The sequence below is a fragment of the Lethenteron reissneri genome, chromosome 20 (genome assembly GCF_015708825.2).
Source record: "Lethenteron reissneri isolate LAM-NWPU_2019-01 chromosome 20, ASM1570882v1, whole genome shotgun sequence".
In the NCBI taxonomy this organism is placed as follows: Eukaryota; Metazoa; Chordata; class Hyperoartia; order Petromyzontiformes; family Petromyzontidae; genus Lethenteron; species Lethenteron reissneri.
In genome coordinates this window covers 16628399-16643359 of record NC_083798.1, presented here as the reverse complement: position 1 = coordinate 16643359, position 14961 = coordinate 16628399, and the positions used below count along the sequence as shown (strand labels likewise).

Below are 14961 nucleotides of genomic sequence, written 5' to 3'. Positions count from 1 at the left end.
CGCATCGCAGCATCGTCTTATAATAATTACACTGCCTGGCAGTCGGTGCAGCCAGCGGCCCAGCCCATAACAACGCCACATGGCTCCCGGTGAAAAAAAATAAAACGGCCATTTGGTGAAGCCCAACCGATTGACGGCGTTCCCTTGGAGATTGCCTCGGGTTATTTTTTTTATTAAGATTAACATAAGCTGAAAAAGTCAATCCCTGAAAATGTAAGTCGGTTCATAAAGGCTATCAGATTATGGGAGATGGAGTAAATAGGTGTGACCGAGCGAGAGAAAAATAACTGATCTCACACCCTTCTCGCATTCTTACACAAACAGGGGACATTGGAGGACAGATGGGCCTGTTTATTGGGGCCAGCATTCTGACCATCCTGGAGATATTTGATTACGTGTATGAGGTAAGCAATGCTCAGACGTTCATGAATGTGCAGCCAAGACTTTGCCCTGATGATACACAGAATGCTGTAAATCACAATGTTGGATTTGTTGAAATGTGTTGGAAATGTCGAATATTGAATTAGCCATATATGACTCACATTTATAGTAAATGTCTTGGCTCTGCTTTATTTGCTGAACCCACTGTATTATTAAATGTACAGTCACTTTGACTTTAAACATTCATATAAGCAATACTGTGATAACAATTTTTACTTCAACATTTTTGTAAAAAGCAAAGCATATTTTAAGAAGTACTGTCAATCATAAACGTACAAACATGCACAGATCAGGGTGCGTGAAAACATATTTTGTATATTTTTAAGATCATGTTTTATTTATGAATGCCTTTAAGTTCTCACCCTGCATTATTTTCATATTCAAATATATCATTTGTCTTCCATTTCAGTTGATCAGAGACAAAATCCTCTTCTACTTTCGAGCCAAGAAGAAGCAAAAGACCGAAAGCAAAGACACCTCCCTGCCCATGACGGTCAATCTCCTTCTCTCCGCTCCTTGCAGTTACATTTGACTCCATGGTCTGCTGGGCAGTTCTCAATGAGCTGTTCATCTTGGTATTGTGCTATATAGTGCCAACTTTCAGACCATTCTAGTTCTCGCTACCGACCAGACTAATGCCTGTTTGCAGGCCAGATGCCGAGTCATCTTGTGCCCACAGGGACAGCTGCCACTTGGGAGTGCGCTTGCAAATGTTTAAGATGAGATGTGAGATGTAAAGTGCTCTGAGATGCCCCGGTGCGATATCAAACACATTGCGTTCTCATACATGTCAACCCATATTCATACGTAATTTTCTTCCGATTCAGTTGATCTGAGACAAAATCCTCTTCTACTTTGATGTCAACCCAAAGGAGTTGGGTTGACATGTATGCGTGAAACCCCCGCTGAAAAACCTGGGTGGAGGGAGGAAAATGTATTATTATTTTTAACACAAACCAAAATAATATTAAAAAAAAAACTCTACATGCAAGTAAACGCGAAGTGCTACCCAAATGAACATTATCACAGCATGGTCAAAATTGTCACTGTGTCATTTTTGTCCTGAAGTGCTGCACCGTCAGATCTTCGTACACCCCTGATGCCACCGGCCATGCTAATGTCCCATCTACAAACCGTGCGGAAAGCAGCTAATCGTTCTCATAGTTGTTGATGCCAGGACGCCGTCACACTCGAGTTGTCCGCTGTGGAAAACATTGCGGGAAATAGATCTCGTGTCACTTTTAGGTGGCTCCGTGTTTTGCTCTCAAGCGCAGACTCTCTGAGTAATTCGTGCAAAGAAACATTTAACTGTCACGCAGCAGGCAAGGGTGAATCTACTTTTAGAGAAAAGAACGGTGTTGCTGAGCCTTACATAAGACCTGAATCATCAGTAACAGCTGCACTGCAATAAACAGGGCTGAATGTATTATTCCAGGTAACCGAACAAATAACATTGCAATCCATTGCATGGCCGTGAAACACTCAAAATTGTGGGTATCAAGGGTAGTCCTTGAGACTTGACATATATGCCTTCGACACGTGCTCGATGATTGGGGAACATGCCCCAGGTGATGTGCAGTGATGATTCAAAGAAGATACAGATCTTGTGTGTGTATGTGTATTTCATGGCCTCAACGTGCACATGGCCTGGCACAAGCAACGTGGTCACCTCACCGCCACTTAGTGGCGAATGGCGGTTGTTATTGTATTCCATGTGTTTACCAAGTGTGTGCAGCATGCAGGAACCTGATTTAAATTGGAGAGAAAATTGGAGAGAAAATTGGTAAATGTGGAAAAAATTACTGTGGTGGGCCGTGGTGAGCGGAGTTTAGGAAGCTCTGCTGCAGAGCATTGCTAGACACACGATGCAAATTAACTTAATTAACTTCAATCATAAGTATGGCTGCTTTTGAAGTGTTATGCATCATATCTACAATGAGACGCACTGAATTACAATGCAAACTTCGCCTTTTGAAAAGGTGTCTTTATTTTAATTTCTGATTTCCTCAACGTTTCCAATAATAGTTACAGTTTCTAACCTAGACATCTTTTGCCAATTAGGGCACTTTGAAGATGGTGTCCATAAACGGGACCCACAGGTTGTAGGGGTACTGGCACCAGGCTATGAAGAGGGCTATGAAGAGGGCTATGAAGAGGGCTATGAAGAGGGCTATGAAGAGGGGGCTGGGCACCCATCTCATTCCTTGCACTAGAAGCCCAAGCCCACACGCCGCTGTCCCCTAAACCACAAGTGAGCCGAGATTGCGTGTAACGCCACCAGATACGCTACCGAGCTCCTATTGTGCCAAGCGACCCGTGAGAATGAATGTCCCTATTAGCTCTCACTGCGTGTTTTTTTTTTCATATCGTGCCACAGGATATTTGTCAATGATGTCCAACGTTATGCTCTGCAGGTTCGGAGCGTCTTCATGAACTGATGGAAATGATAGTTCCTGCAGTCTTAAAAAAAACACATTCTGACAAAGAATTGCATGAGGATCGAAATATAGAACTCAGCTCCCGAAGGAGCTCCAAGCACGTGGAATGAAACGTCAGACATCATGCCGGACAACACTCGGCACAGCCCGAAAGCACAGCGGCGACACCCTACGAAGTGGTAACGTCGTCCCCCCTGTGCCACCCACCCCTTTGCCACCCACCCGTGTCCGCACAGGGCCCATGCGAGGCGCTGCGTGGCCACAGTGAGAGTGCCGGCTACGCGGCCAGCATGCTGCCCCCTCCGCACCACCACCACCAGCACCACGCCTTGCACCACCACGCGGGCGGCCGGCCCGGCTACGAGGACTTCACCTGCTAGGCGTGGGCCTCGCTCTCTCGCTCCGACGCCCGCTCCGCTCCGCCTCGCCCCACCTGAGCGTGGCTGACACAGCTCCTGGTGGGGCGTGGGGGGTAAATGCACCTGGAGGGGAGAGTGTTTGCGAGGTGTTGGCGCCTGAAGACAGCGGGGGAAGCGAGGGAGGTGGAGCACAGGCGGCACGGTGGAACGGGCTGCCCGCCAGTCGCTTAAATGAATGGCTGCCAACAGGCCTTATAAGTTCACAATGTGGCCATGTTGAGCGGTGGCTGCTGGGAATGTAGGGCAGAGTGGTTGGGGAGTGTGGAGGTGGAGGGGACATATTCTGTGTAAAAATGTAATTGACGTTAGCCCAATTGTAACCACGTAAACCATCACTGTTCCACGTTCCATGTCGGGAAGCCACCTCTGCAGAGGATACCCCTGTACCTTTACTCGTGGTGATAAAGGTTTACCTAATTTATTTTTTTCACATTTGGTTACAGTCCACTAATTCTGTATGGAGTAGCACAAACGTGCTGCATTACTGTTAAGTGCGCAATTAGCGTTAAAGGGACGTATGTCGTTTTCTACTCCAACAGACTCCAACTCTGCCCATAGCTTCCGAGAATCAAACAACCACCGTGGCTCTGTACAAAATCTAACATGGCACTGCGCATGATGTCCCCATCACTCCGACCGCCGCCCTCCCCGCGTGCTGAATTAGCCAAGGACAATCTTTTGTCAACAACACCTCATATTGTCTTCTCTCAAGTCTCGCTCGTGCGTAGGGAGTGAGTAATCTCCATGCGTCATCTGTCATCTCACAAAACCGCAGGGACTTTGCTGGTTAGACTTGACAATGAACAAAAAATACAATGTATTGAAGTTCGAGCCAAGGTAATCCTCTTATATTTTTTATATCTTATCACAAGCATAAGATTGCAAAAGCTGATTAGATTACATTTTAAGTGGTACCTCTTGCAAATCTTACAACTTGTGAAAAGAAAATGGTACTCGTGTGCCATTAACTTTTTAATTTTTTTGCAATGCTTATAGTTTCAATTTTTGAAGGAAAAACATGTTAATAACAGTCGCATACTTCTAATTTTACTTGCACACGTATCACTTTTTTCTCAATTGTTGTGCGTAACGTTATGTAAATTTTCTGCGACACCGTTGGGTCAAAAAGCATCGTAACCACTGCTTCACAAATGTACGTTTCTGCGGTGCATTTCACAGTGAAACAAAACACTACATTTCTTCGTGGAACGGGCGTGCAGCCAGTGATGCGTTCGTATCCTTAATTACAACAATATCTCTAAACGAGCCAGCGACATGGCTATGGAGAGTAGCTCCCCTACGCCAATGTACACGTGGCAAGGGGGTGACGAGGGTTTCCACCTGGAAGGTACAAAAAACGAGATATATCAACGGGAAGAATAATATCTCAATACCAGAACGAGGGGAGAACTATTACTACGCTACGGACAAATTACAGGCATATTCGCGTCCTGATTTTTCTGTACGGCAAAATGATATTCCTGGGTAAACCAGGACAGGTGGCAACCCTCGGGGTGGCTCTTGCGGGCCATGCGGCTGTATCCGTGCGCATCCCAGATGGTTCGCCGCTGCATGGTTCATGTTTTGGGATGCCAAGAGAGAGCCGCCACCAGCCTGAATCGCGATGGAATTGTCGCATCGGCCCTGGTTTACTCAAGTCTGCCTTGCATTTCGTTAAATGTGTGTGCGCCATGATTTGAGCCGTGCAGTGTACAGCGAAACAACTTGCAGAGAAAAAAACCCCGATGAACCCATCTTGCCGCGAAGTAAAATGCCTCACCTTTATTTTGAAGAAAGCTGTGAAAATGTCCCGTGAAACTTGTTTCTAACTGTATGATATTTTGTTATATAGTAACCATTCAGTTGCGATGAACTAGATTACGCAAAGTATGCAGCGCATTCAAATGTGTGAGAGAGCAGAGTGATGTTTTTTTGCATGAAAGATTGCTGTTGTTTGAAGGGATACCATTGAGATTTACTCTGAAAAGTTCACAAAGTATACATTCTCAAGCTAAAATGACACAATTAGTCTCCACTGAAGCATGTAAAGTATTTTTTGTTTAAATTACTCAAACATATGGAGGGAAAAGATTTGTAGATTTAGAATGATGCAAAGAACCGGCTGCTGTAAAATATCATACTGAAATGTTTCCCACTTATAGCCACCATTATAAGTGCACATTAATGACTGTAATTACATGAGGCTGGGAAACCAGGAGTATAATATGAGAACATATTACTCCTGTAGCTGAAATCTGGGCCGTATTCATTTTTTAAAATCTTTAACACAGCTCATTTATTCCAAAGAAGTAGCAGCAAAAATATAAGTCTATTGTCACGGGAAACGAGAAAGTAACACTGTGAGAGTAATCATGCTGATGAAACACAGCATACCATTTGTCACCACACCTCCCTTTCCTCGCTTCCATAGTTCGCTATTTATGTAAGCGCACAAGTCGTTGAACTTGTAGGTAAATTGTCTATTACATGTGATTCTCTGTGTACTGCTTAAATAGTGTTTGCCATTTCTGACAAATACAAGTGTTAAGTACAGTATTAGCAACATACTTAATCATGCTTTATTAACGTATCTTTTTGGCTACCAAAATTGATATGTCAAGAACTGACGTGGCTTAATTTAAGCATGTTTTGTACAGTGTATACATATTATGCAGTGCGCTGTGTAGCATTGTGGTCACAAAAAACATAAGTGGCCATGTTGGACTAATTTGTATCATTAAGTCAATTAAAATGTCATTTATGCATGGGGAATTAAATATAAAATGTGAATCTTATTTGCAGGTGCATCAATTACGAGCAAAATTTCTATGAAAATCAATTACATTTCAGCCAACATTTGAAAATGTTTCAGCTGGAGCTATTCAAACATTTCTAGGTGGACTTTTAGCACAGAATTAAACTTTTGAAGAGGCTTTTCATCGAGGTTTTAGCTCAAATCTTTCTTTTTTAAACAAATAAAGCAGGCTCATGTTACGTTGGTCAATTTTATGGTGACCGCATGAAGTTCTCCTAAAGCCTCGCTTCTATTGCCAGCAGCTGCGCTCGGATCTGCCACGTAGCACCCTACACGGTGCGGCGACGTTATTTTGAAGAACGTGTGGAGCTGACTGCTCTGATTTACTGTTAACGTGGAGGGCACCAGGGTTATTCCACTGTAAAATAAAATGAAAATGTCCATCTTCGCCAGGTTTTGCCAATGTAACTTTACAGCCTGAGCTGTATTCATCGCGGACTGACATTGGGCCCGGCCGAGTATGCTCACGAAATATTTCAGGTGCAAATAATGCAGAAAAACTATAGCACCGCATGAGAAACAAAACATTTAATTTCTCATAGATATTTTTCATACAGACAGTTAAATACCTTGATATTGAGATGCAGTTTCTCAAGAGCTGATTTTCCACCACCTAAATTAAAACTATAAACTAAACTATTTTTTTTTATTTTACCAGGTTTGGCCCATTGAACGAAATAGCTATTTTTTCGAAGCGTCCTGGCCACAAATGATAGCTCAACGAAGTGACTTATCGTGTGGAAATGTATTGCAGCCAAATACTCTAAAAGCACGTTTCTAAATTTAGAGGGAAAAACCAGAGGACCAGAAAAAATTCCACACGACCACGGAGAGAACATGCAAACTCCAAATATACAACAGGCATCGGGTCCTGGGTCGAACCAACGACCTCCTGCATAACAGGCGAGGTAGTTAACAATCTCACCACCGTGGCACCACCTCTATAGGTTCAACAAATGTGACACCATTACCTAACGTTTATTAGAACGTGGGGTCGGGGGGGGGGGTCGAAGGTGGACAATGTCTATATGCGTATTTATCTGAGAGATTCCCTCTCCAGCGTATGCTCTCTCTGTGTGTTGTCTCTTGAGAGCTGCTAGGGATACCAATGTTTTCAGCATGTTAATTTTTGCCAGTACAATCAGGGCAGTGTTGAGTCTTCATCGTGTGAAAGGGGCCCAGTCAAGCCATGCATCCCTCATTGTTTCCAACAGCAACGTGTTTTTTTTTTATCGCGGAGATAGTGCTTTGTTTGCTAAGGAACCATTCCAGCCACTTGCTAAATTAAAAATTACATGTGTTCATATATACAAACGTCATTCTCGATCTAATGGGGTGAAGCTGCGCATTGTTTTCAGTATGCTCTGATTTGCATGGTAAAATGAAGAGTATCAAAAGTAGTTTGTAATGGCTCATATCACTTTATGTTAGAAATTATATTAAATATTCCCGTATTATCATGCTAATTTTATTTTATAGTAATACTGCAAACATAACATTATATTTATAGCATGCCATAGATTCAGTAAAATTAAATCATAAATATTCCGCTATAAGTCATATATATGCATATTTGTATATTACATACAATAAAGGAAATGCCTATTTATTTCAAATATATTAGCATCACTGCGCCCGAGTGCAGTACTAATGAACAGCTGGCAGCCCGTTTAGACTGAGGTTGGATTCTGTATATATGCGTGGATTATTTTTAATTGAATGTTGAATCAAGACGTTGGGTGTTATGTCAAGCTCAAGGATGGGCCCTCGCCAAGGTGAGATTGACGCGGTCTTTGTGGTGGATTTCACAAACTGGCCAGCGGAGTAGCTATTTCGACTGTGAAGTTATTTTCACGTCGATACCAACTGCGCACCTGTAAATAGAAACTCTACTGCGGTGACATTTACGCGGCTCGTAATCATTGACATCCTTGTGAACATTGACATCTTCGCCGTAAAACGACGGGGACCCCCCCGCGAGATGAAGGTAAAGAAACTAAAACTGGCGAACTGTTGGTGGCTGTGCTATTATAACATTTCGGGGGCAGATCTTTCGTCTCCCCCGTTTTTGAAACATTTTTGCTCGTTGGATTGTTAACTGAAGAAAAAGTGGACATTTTAGTTTGCGTAGCCAAAATGTAGCTTCGTTGTTACTTGTGTGCAGATGGAAGGTTTGCGTCTGAGATAGGGGTGTTTTTTGTTGGTTATATAACAATCTGCTTCGGACACCACCCCCTGTACACGTATAATTTATACGTTCTTATCTGCTGTACCCCTGCCACCCGTGTTGTTGTCATGCTCTCACGCTGTTCTCTGGCTCAATAAAATGAACAATCAGTGAGCCCTGTTCTCTGCTGTCGCCTTTCGAGTGAGCCGACCATCCCGAGTAGAGACCCCCCGCCGCCCTCACCCCATCCTGAAGAACACAACAAACACAACTGTAGTGGGTGCTGCAATTCAAAGTGATACATTATTCTGATTCAATTTGATGGGTTTTTAAAAAAACGGGTATTAATGTAGCACAAATAAATGTCTGCCAAGGGTGATGATGAACCCACAATTGCTTGCTCACGCCAATGCCGGCAGGAGGTATCTCGACAGAGCTCTAAGAGGCCCACGTGACACAATATTTGGCTTACTCTTCCACGAGGGCCAGACATCTTTGTAGAAGTGTGATTACTCACACTTTACCCCACCGCACGCGACCTGCTCATCGACCGACTGCGCTGTACGTATTTATACTGCAGGGTGGACAGAGGTGGGCATTGAAGAGACGTGCACAATTGCTCAACTGCCACGACGGGAGATCGGACCGGGAAGTTGAAGTCCAATGTGCTAACCATTGCACCGGGCGCAGCATTAGGTATGGTGAATGTAGCGGCAGCTAATGGCTGCCACATATTAATCTAAATACATGGATTCTTTCACACTCACACGTTGATCTAATTAATTATCCAGAGCAAAATAATATAGAATGCATGCATTGTTTCATCTATAAAAACAAAACGTCCTCCACACAATGACCGGTTAGTTGACGAACAGAATAAGCGCCTGTTAGAATATTTAATTGCTATTTGCTTCAAGAAATTATACTCTAAATACGAGTGTTTTAAAGTATTCATTTATCAAACGTAGCTTTTAACTAAGGCCGAATGACACAAGTCTTAGCCCACACATTTGTACAGAAGAGGGTTTCCACCTCTGAGCTACATAAAAAAAATGTACTGGAAACATCATGGAAAGCAGAATATCTCACAAAAATTGAAGAGGGGGATAACTAAATGAAACTTCGAAAAATAATAGACTTATAAATGTTTAATTCTCCAGGAAGAGTGGCAGACTTACTTGTCAGGACAGGAAGCTCCTGGTTACACCAGACCACAGGGATTATTGTGTCCGTCCGTCGTGCAGGGAGGGGCTGGGTGGGGAGCGAGGGGCTGGGTGGGGAGGGGAGGGGCTGGGTGGGGAGGGTGGGGAGGGGCTGGGTGGGGTGGGGCTGGGTGGGGAGGGGAGGGGCTGGTCACCCAGTGGTGCCCTTATAAAACTCAACGTTTAACCTACTCACGCCGGCTTGTGCCCGCCCTCACAGTCGGGCATATTTGCGGAATACACCACGCCGCCGTTGACCCTGGCCATTGACCGAGCAACCCAACATTCCTACCAGCTCCCTCCGCAGGAATGTGTTAAAAAGATGATGGGAAAATCCAGGATATGTGGCAACCCTAGTTCTGAGCTCTGTAAGCATATTAATTGACTGAACAGACGATGGCGTCTGATTGAGAATTCACTGCTGGTTCCACCGAAGCACTTAACATCCAGTGCAGATCAAAGCAACGGTAGCATTGTTTTTTTACCAAAAGATGTGTTGCAATGGGGAAGATGATGCCCTCCTGTGGACACTGTTGTCCAAGGTTTTCCGTGAGCAATCGACTGGCCACACCGCAACTATTAAAAGGTGTCTCTGTGTGACACTCCAACAGGAGGCCCTAAAAAGCGTGTCTGTGTTTCACAACCAGCGGCAAAATGTAACACTCTAACCCTCGCTTCGTAAATTCGACGATGGAGTGAAAATGTTCCCTGCGTGTGTTTGACAGGTGTGGGTTTTTTCTCATCGGCATATATTCTATAATAGCTTTACCACCCGGGACTTGGATTCACCACGCCCGGCCGCCTTTGTCGCCCCCCCTCCCCCCCCTGTGGCGATGTTCACACACCACACGAGTTACTCGTTTGAGGCTGAGTCGACCTAGGGGAGACCCAGGACCGGTTCATATAATCGTCACCGGTGGTGGCTGTGAGCAGGAATCGAACTCGGGTCGCCGGGTTCGTAGCGCTGCGCGCGAATCGCTACACAGTCGCTGCCCCCCCCCCCCCACACAGGATAAAGACAAAGCTCCCCCGTGTAGCCTGTGAGACTGTAGGGGCAAGTGCTGTTAGCGAGCACCTATGAAGGCCGGCACGGCACACGAGGGGGTGGGTGGCCAGCACCACGCCCAGCCGCCTTTGTCCCCCCAGTGGCGATGTTCACACCACACCAGTTACTCGTTTGAGGCTGAGTTGACCTAGGGGAGGCCCAGGAGCGGTTAAAATAATCGTCACCGGTGGTGGCGAAGAACGCCTTGGACCTGCAACACATTTGTATGGCACTTTACTCGCGGAGGGTTGGGGGGAGGGGTGATTGACGTCAGCAGGCACACTGCGTGACGCTTCTGCATGCGGGTGACGTGACAGAGGTGACGGTGACGTCACAGCTCACTTGCCGTGCTAAATATATCCATTATTGCCCCCCCCCAAAAAAAAAATATACAAAAGTCTATTTTTATAGTTTTTGCATGGTGTGCAGTCTGGAAAGTACCCACATGGCAAATTTCAAGTTTGTTGCATGTCGGGAAGTACGCTAAACATTTTGAACAGACACACATTCACAAATTTCCCTTATAAATATAGATTCCCTTTTATATATATATAGATGACACGGACACGAGCTGTAATTAAAGCCAGAAGGGAGCCCACTCGACCGCCTGTGACGGTGGCTTCCAACAGAAGGAGATGACATCTGCCAGAGATTCCCAGCTGATAAGAGAAACCCCCATGGGTAATAATGGCAACCTTTCTTAGGATGAAGTGGTCCTGTTTGCATTAACCACCGTCGGCAAGTAAAATATTGAACGTAGAAAAAAATCCCAAGCTGACTCCTGCAGTCTGGACATTATAGGAGTTGTCAAGTAAATCCAAGTTGAACTGAAACTCCCACCCACGTGACCCACCGCCCACGTCCCACCCGCTTGGTTGTTTAAATTTTGTGGGTCATATTTACACGCGTTTCTTCTAACAATGGGGGTGGGGTGGCACGTGCCCCCCCCCCCCCCCCCAATGATCCGATCGAAATCCCTAATTTAGATCGGATCATTGGGGTTTATTCGTAATAAATCGGCATTTTGCGACCCCGACTGCCACTGTGTAGCATATTATGACGTGCCAGGACTCTATGAGATAATAGGACAATAGTCTGAGTCCATAATTGGCAACAAGTAACGGCAAAGCAGTTATAAGTGACTCAGAATTGTGCGCAGTTGCGTATTCAGTCCACGACTTCTATGAAGGAATTCACCTTCAGCGAGCGCGATGCCGATCACACAACGCGGTTCGAATTCGACCCTCGATCGATGGCTGCACCATCGCCGCACACGCGTCGAATAAAAAAGCAAGGGACAAGTCTTTACTTACCAACAACTCCTCTATCATTTTTCATTGCTGGAAGAGTTCCCCCCCCCCCCCTACCTGAAAATCCTGGCTCCGCCATTGATAATTTACCCATCGCCAGCAACGTTTCCACACGAGTGCGTCGATTAGCGAATTGAAACTGTTAATTGCTACCAGTGTGATTAATTTACATTCCACAAAAATATCACCGACGGCAGACTCGTGTGGCGTGTGTGTGTGTATTTGGTGTTCCGCGTCATTTCATTTCCCTTCCACTCTCCTTCCCAGAGACTCCAACGCACTCTGGCATGTTGAGTGCACCGCATTTAGCTGTAGGTTTAAAAAAAACCTCACGGGGTTTTTTTTCTCCGTTTGCCTGTGTTTTGATGAAGTTTCTGCCATGTCGGCGTTCTATATTTATTTCTTTTTCAAACCCCACCATCAGGCAGCTTGACCTTCAAGCGTTGCCACACACCGCAAGCGCAGCAAGCAGTGCAAGAGCAGATGGAATCAGCAGAGTCACACCCAATCCCTCTCTAATTAACTGAAGCCTCCCACGCCATCGACGAGCTGCTGCTGCTGATGATGATGATGACAGCAGCAGCAGCAGCCGTGTGGCACAGGGACACGAGCCCTGAAACGTCGCGCAGCAGTGGACTTTTCATTTCGGCGGCCCCCCATTGCAGCTCGCAGTTTCTGACGGAGTAAATAATTCACTGGGCCATTAGTTTCCATATAGACGCACGCATTAGCCGATAGCTTAACAGTTTGGACTCAAAGTTCTTTTACTCTTTTCAGCATCGCGTGTCGTTAAACGTGACCTTTAGCTCTTTTTATTGCTTTAGCATATGAGTATGTATGTACGTATATCTGATGGACTTGCGATTTGTGGTTGTCAGTATCAGGTCTTAGCAGAGCATGTTTAATGGGACCATTATCTAAAAGGCCACCGGAGGATATGGGCTCACACTGTTTATTATCAGCCCTTCGAGTTGCATGAATTGTTAATTAATGCACGCATGCGCGTGTGGTCCCGTGCTGATTGCTGCACGAAGTAGGTTGTGATTGATAGTAGCGTTAACAGTTTTTTTCCCTATTAATTTTGGAGAGCTGCATCATTTCTGAAGGCTCACTCTCTGCAAATTAGCACGGAATCAGTGACTGCATTGTCACCATAATTGGAGAACAGTGTGTCAAAAGTCTTTAATTATCAATTGCGCCGTTCTTCCTAATGAGCTCACATGCTTTCCTGCTGTCAGCTGCCATCTAGTGAGGGAGACCCCCTGCAGCGATGAGCCACGACCAGGCTTCACAATGCTCACTTCAACACCCTTGGCGCTGGAGGGAGATAACGCGTGCAAGGTGATGTCAAGTCAACATCGCCGCGTCCTGTCGAGGCGGTGAAATGTCAGGGTCTGAGCGCGGGGTGCTGCAATTGTGCAATCGAAGGGGCTTGGGAAGCATGTTTAATTCACTTTCGGTGACATGCCACGCATATTGACCCACGCATTGATGGCCTTTGGAACAACGTGCCTTTTTCACCTGTTCTTCCCCCCTGCATCGACGTCGCAATGCATCACCCAACCAGATATACGCAGCCTTTCACTCCCGCTCCATGCATCTAGTTCTGCTGGAATCCGAGCCCTTCTGATCCCTGTGTGACTATACGCAACAGCCTGCTCGAGCTGCAGGGCAATTGGGATCCTGTTTTGGTTCAGACATGAGTGCATCACGACAGTAAGACACATTGAATCGCTTTAGATTATGCCACTGTTAGACTGCTCGAGCGCTTGCTAGTTTTATGATCTGCCATGTACTGTACTGACATATAACATTTATATTGGAACATATACGTTGTTAACTTTGATCATTACAAAACTGTAATACGATCGCCATCTCTAGTCTTGGTAGGCGACTGGTATATTTCCAATTCGAACAATATGAGTTAATCTGCCAAAATGAACGCTACGTTTTCTGCTTCCTTCCCAAGGCTGCAGACAAAAACACATTTTATAAAGCAAAGGAACTACAAATATACGTATGGAATTCTAGATTTGAAGCTTTCGTGACTGCAAGGATTCATATTCTTAGGTTTTTTCGGTAAAGTCACGTAGGTAAAAAAGTGAAATTAATTTTAATTTTAATTTTTTACCTACGTGACTTTACTGAAAACAACTAAGAATATAGGTATGGAAATATTTTTTACTTGCAGGTACACAAACCAAAAATAGCTCAAGGAGGAAACGTGCTGTGCTTTGGCAAATTATAATTGAGCACGCCAAGAAGATGATGAATATAATGGTGACAGTTTAGTTTTGTGCTGGAGGGATATTAAATGGGAGTATTGTTTGGCATGCTGTGAATACTTTTTATCTGACAAATCTGCACCAATTACATCTTGAGAATGGGCCCAGTCATCTTGAAAAGTTCACATTCTTTCTCTTCTGATGCCCAAGGTTTTTTTGGAAGAGTGAGCCGACTCAAAGGTTGTCTGTGCCCCTATATAAATGGTGTTTTGTAGGACACGGAAAAGCCCATTGGGTTATTCTAAAATAAGTGTGGAGTGTTGAAGAGAGAGGGCATACACCCAACCCAAAACACAAAAAAATATTAAAAGACACAGGATAACTTTTCAATTGGATTGCTTTTTCATGTTCATCCCCTCTCTAAATGTCTCAGTGGAGGTATCACCGCAGCAGTCTCTCAACAATTGCTCTCACCGTGACTTCTTTATGGCGAGTGCCCCAACTTAGGGAATGTTGGAGGGGTATAAGAAACATCTCTGATGATCAACCAGCACTGGAGAAGAGGGAGAGGTGTGGAGTTCCGGTTCTATAATGTCTCCACCAGGATCACCTTGAAACAACAGAGCAAACTGAGCACAGCAAACACAGACATGTGCCATTCATCCTGCCTGCTAATGCATACAGTTGCAGGTGTTTTACCTCTGCCACACTTTCAGAAGTTTCTCACATTTTAATGTTGCCTTCTTTATTTTAATTTAACTGAATACCCGTTACTCTGTACTAGATGAAAACCCCATTTCCAAGGAAGACTTGGGCTGTGTGTATGCACGTAAAGATAGGGCTGTGTGTACTTTTTGAAATTTTGCAGGGCAATATACTTTTGTGAACGATGTAGCAGC

The 14961-nt window shown here is 44.8% G+C and overlaps 1 protein-coding gene across 1 annotated transcript in view; it reads left to right on the top strand.

The window, feature by feature from the left end:
- Positions 1-8454, top strand: part of LOC133344886 (acid-sensing ion channel 1-like) — an 81898-nt gene extending 73444 nt beyond the window's left edge. The window contains exons 8-10 of the mRNA XM_061555187.1: positions 325-404; positions 851-934; positions 3116-8454. Coding sequence (XP_061411171.1) covers positions 325-404; positions 851-934; positions 3116-3259 — 308 coding nt within the window. The 3' untranslated portion in view covers positions 3260-8454. The remainder of the gene's footprint in view (positions 1-324; positions 405-850; positions 935-3115) is intronic.
- The last annotated feature ends 6507 nt before the right edge of the window (positions 8455-14961 follow it).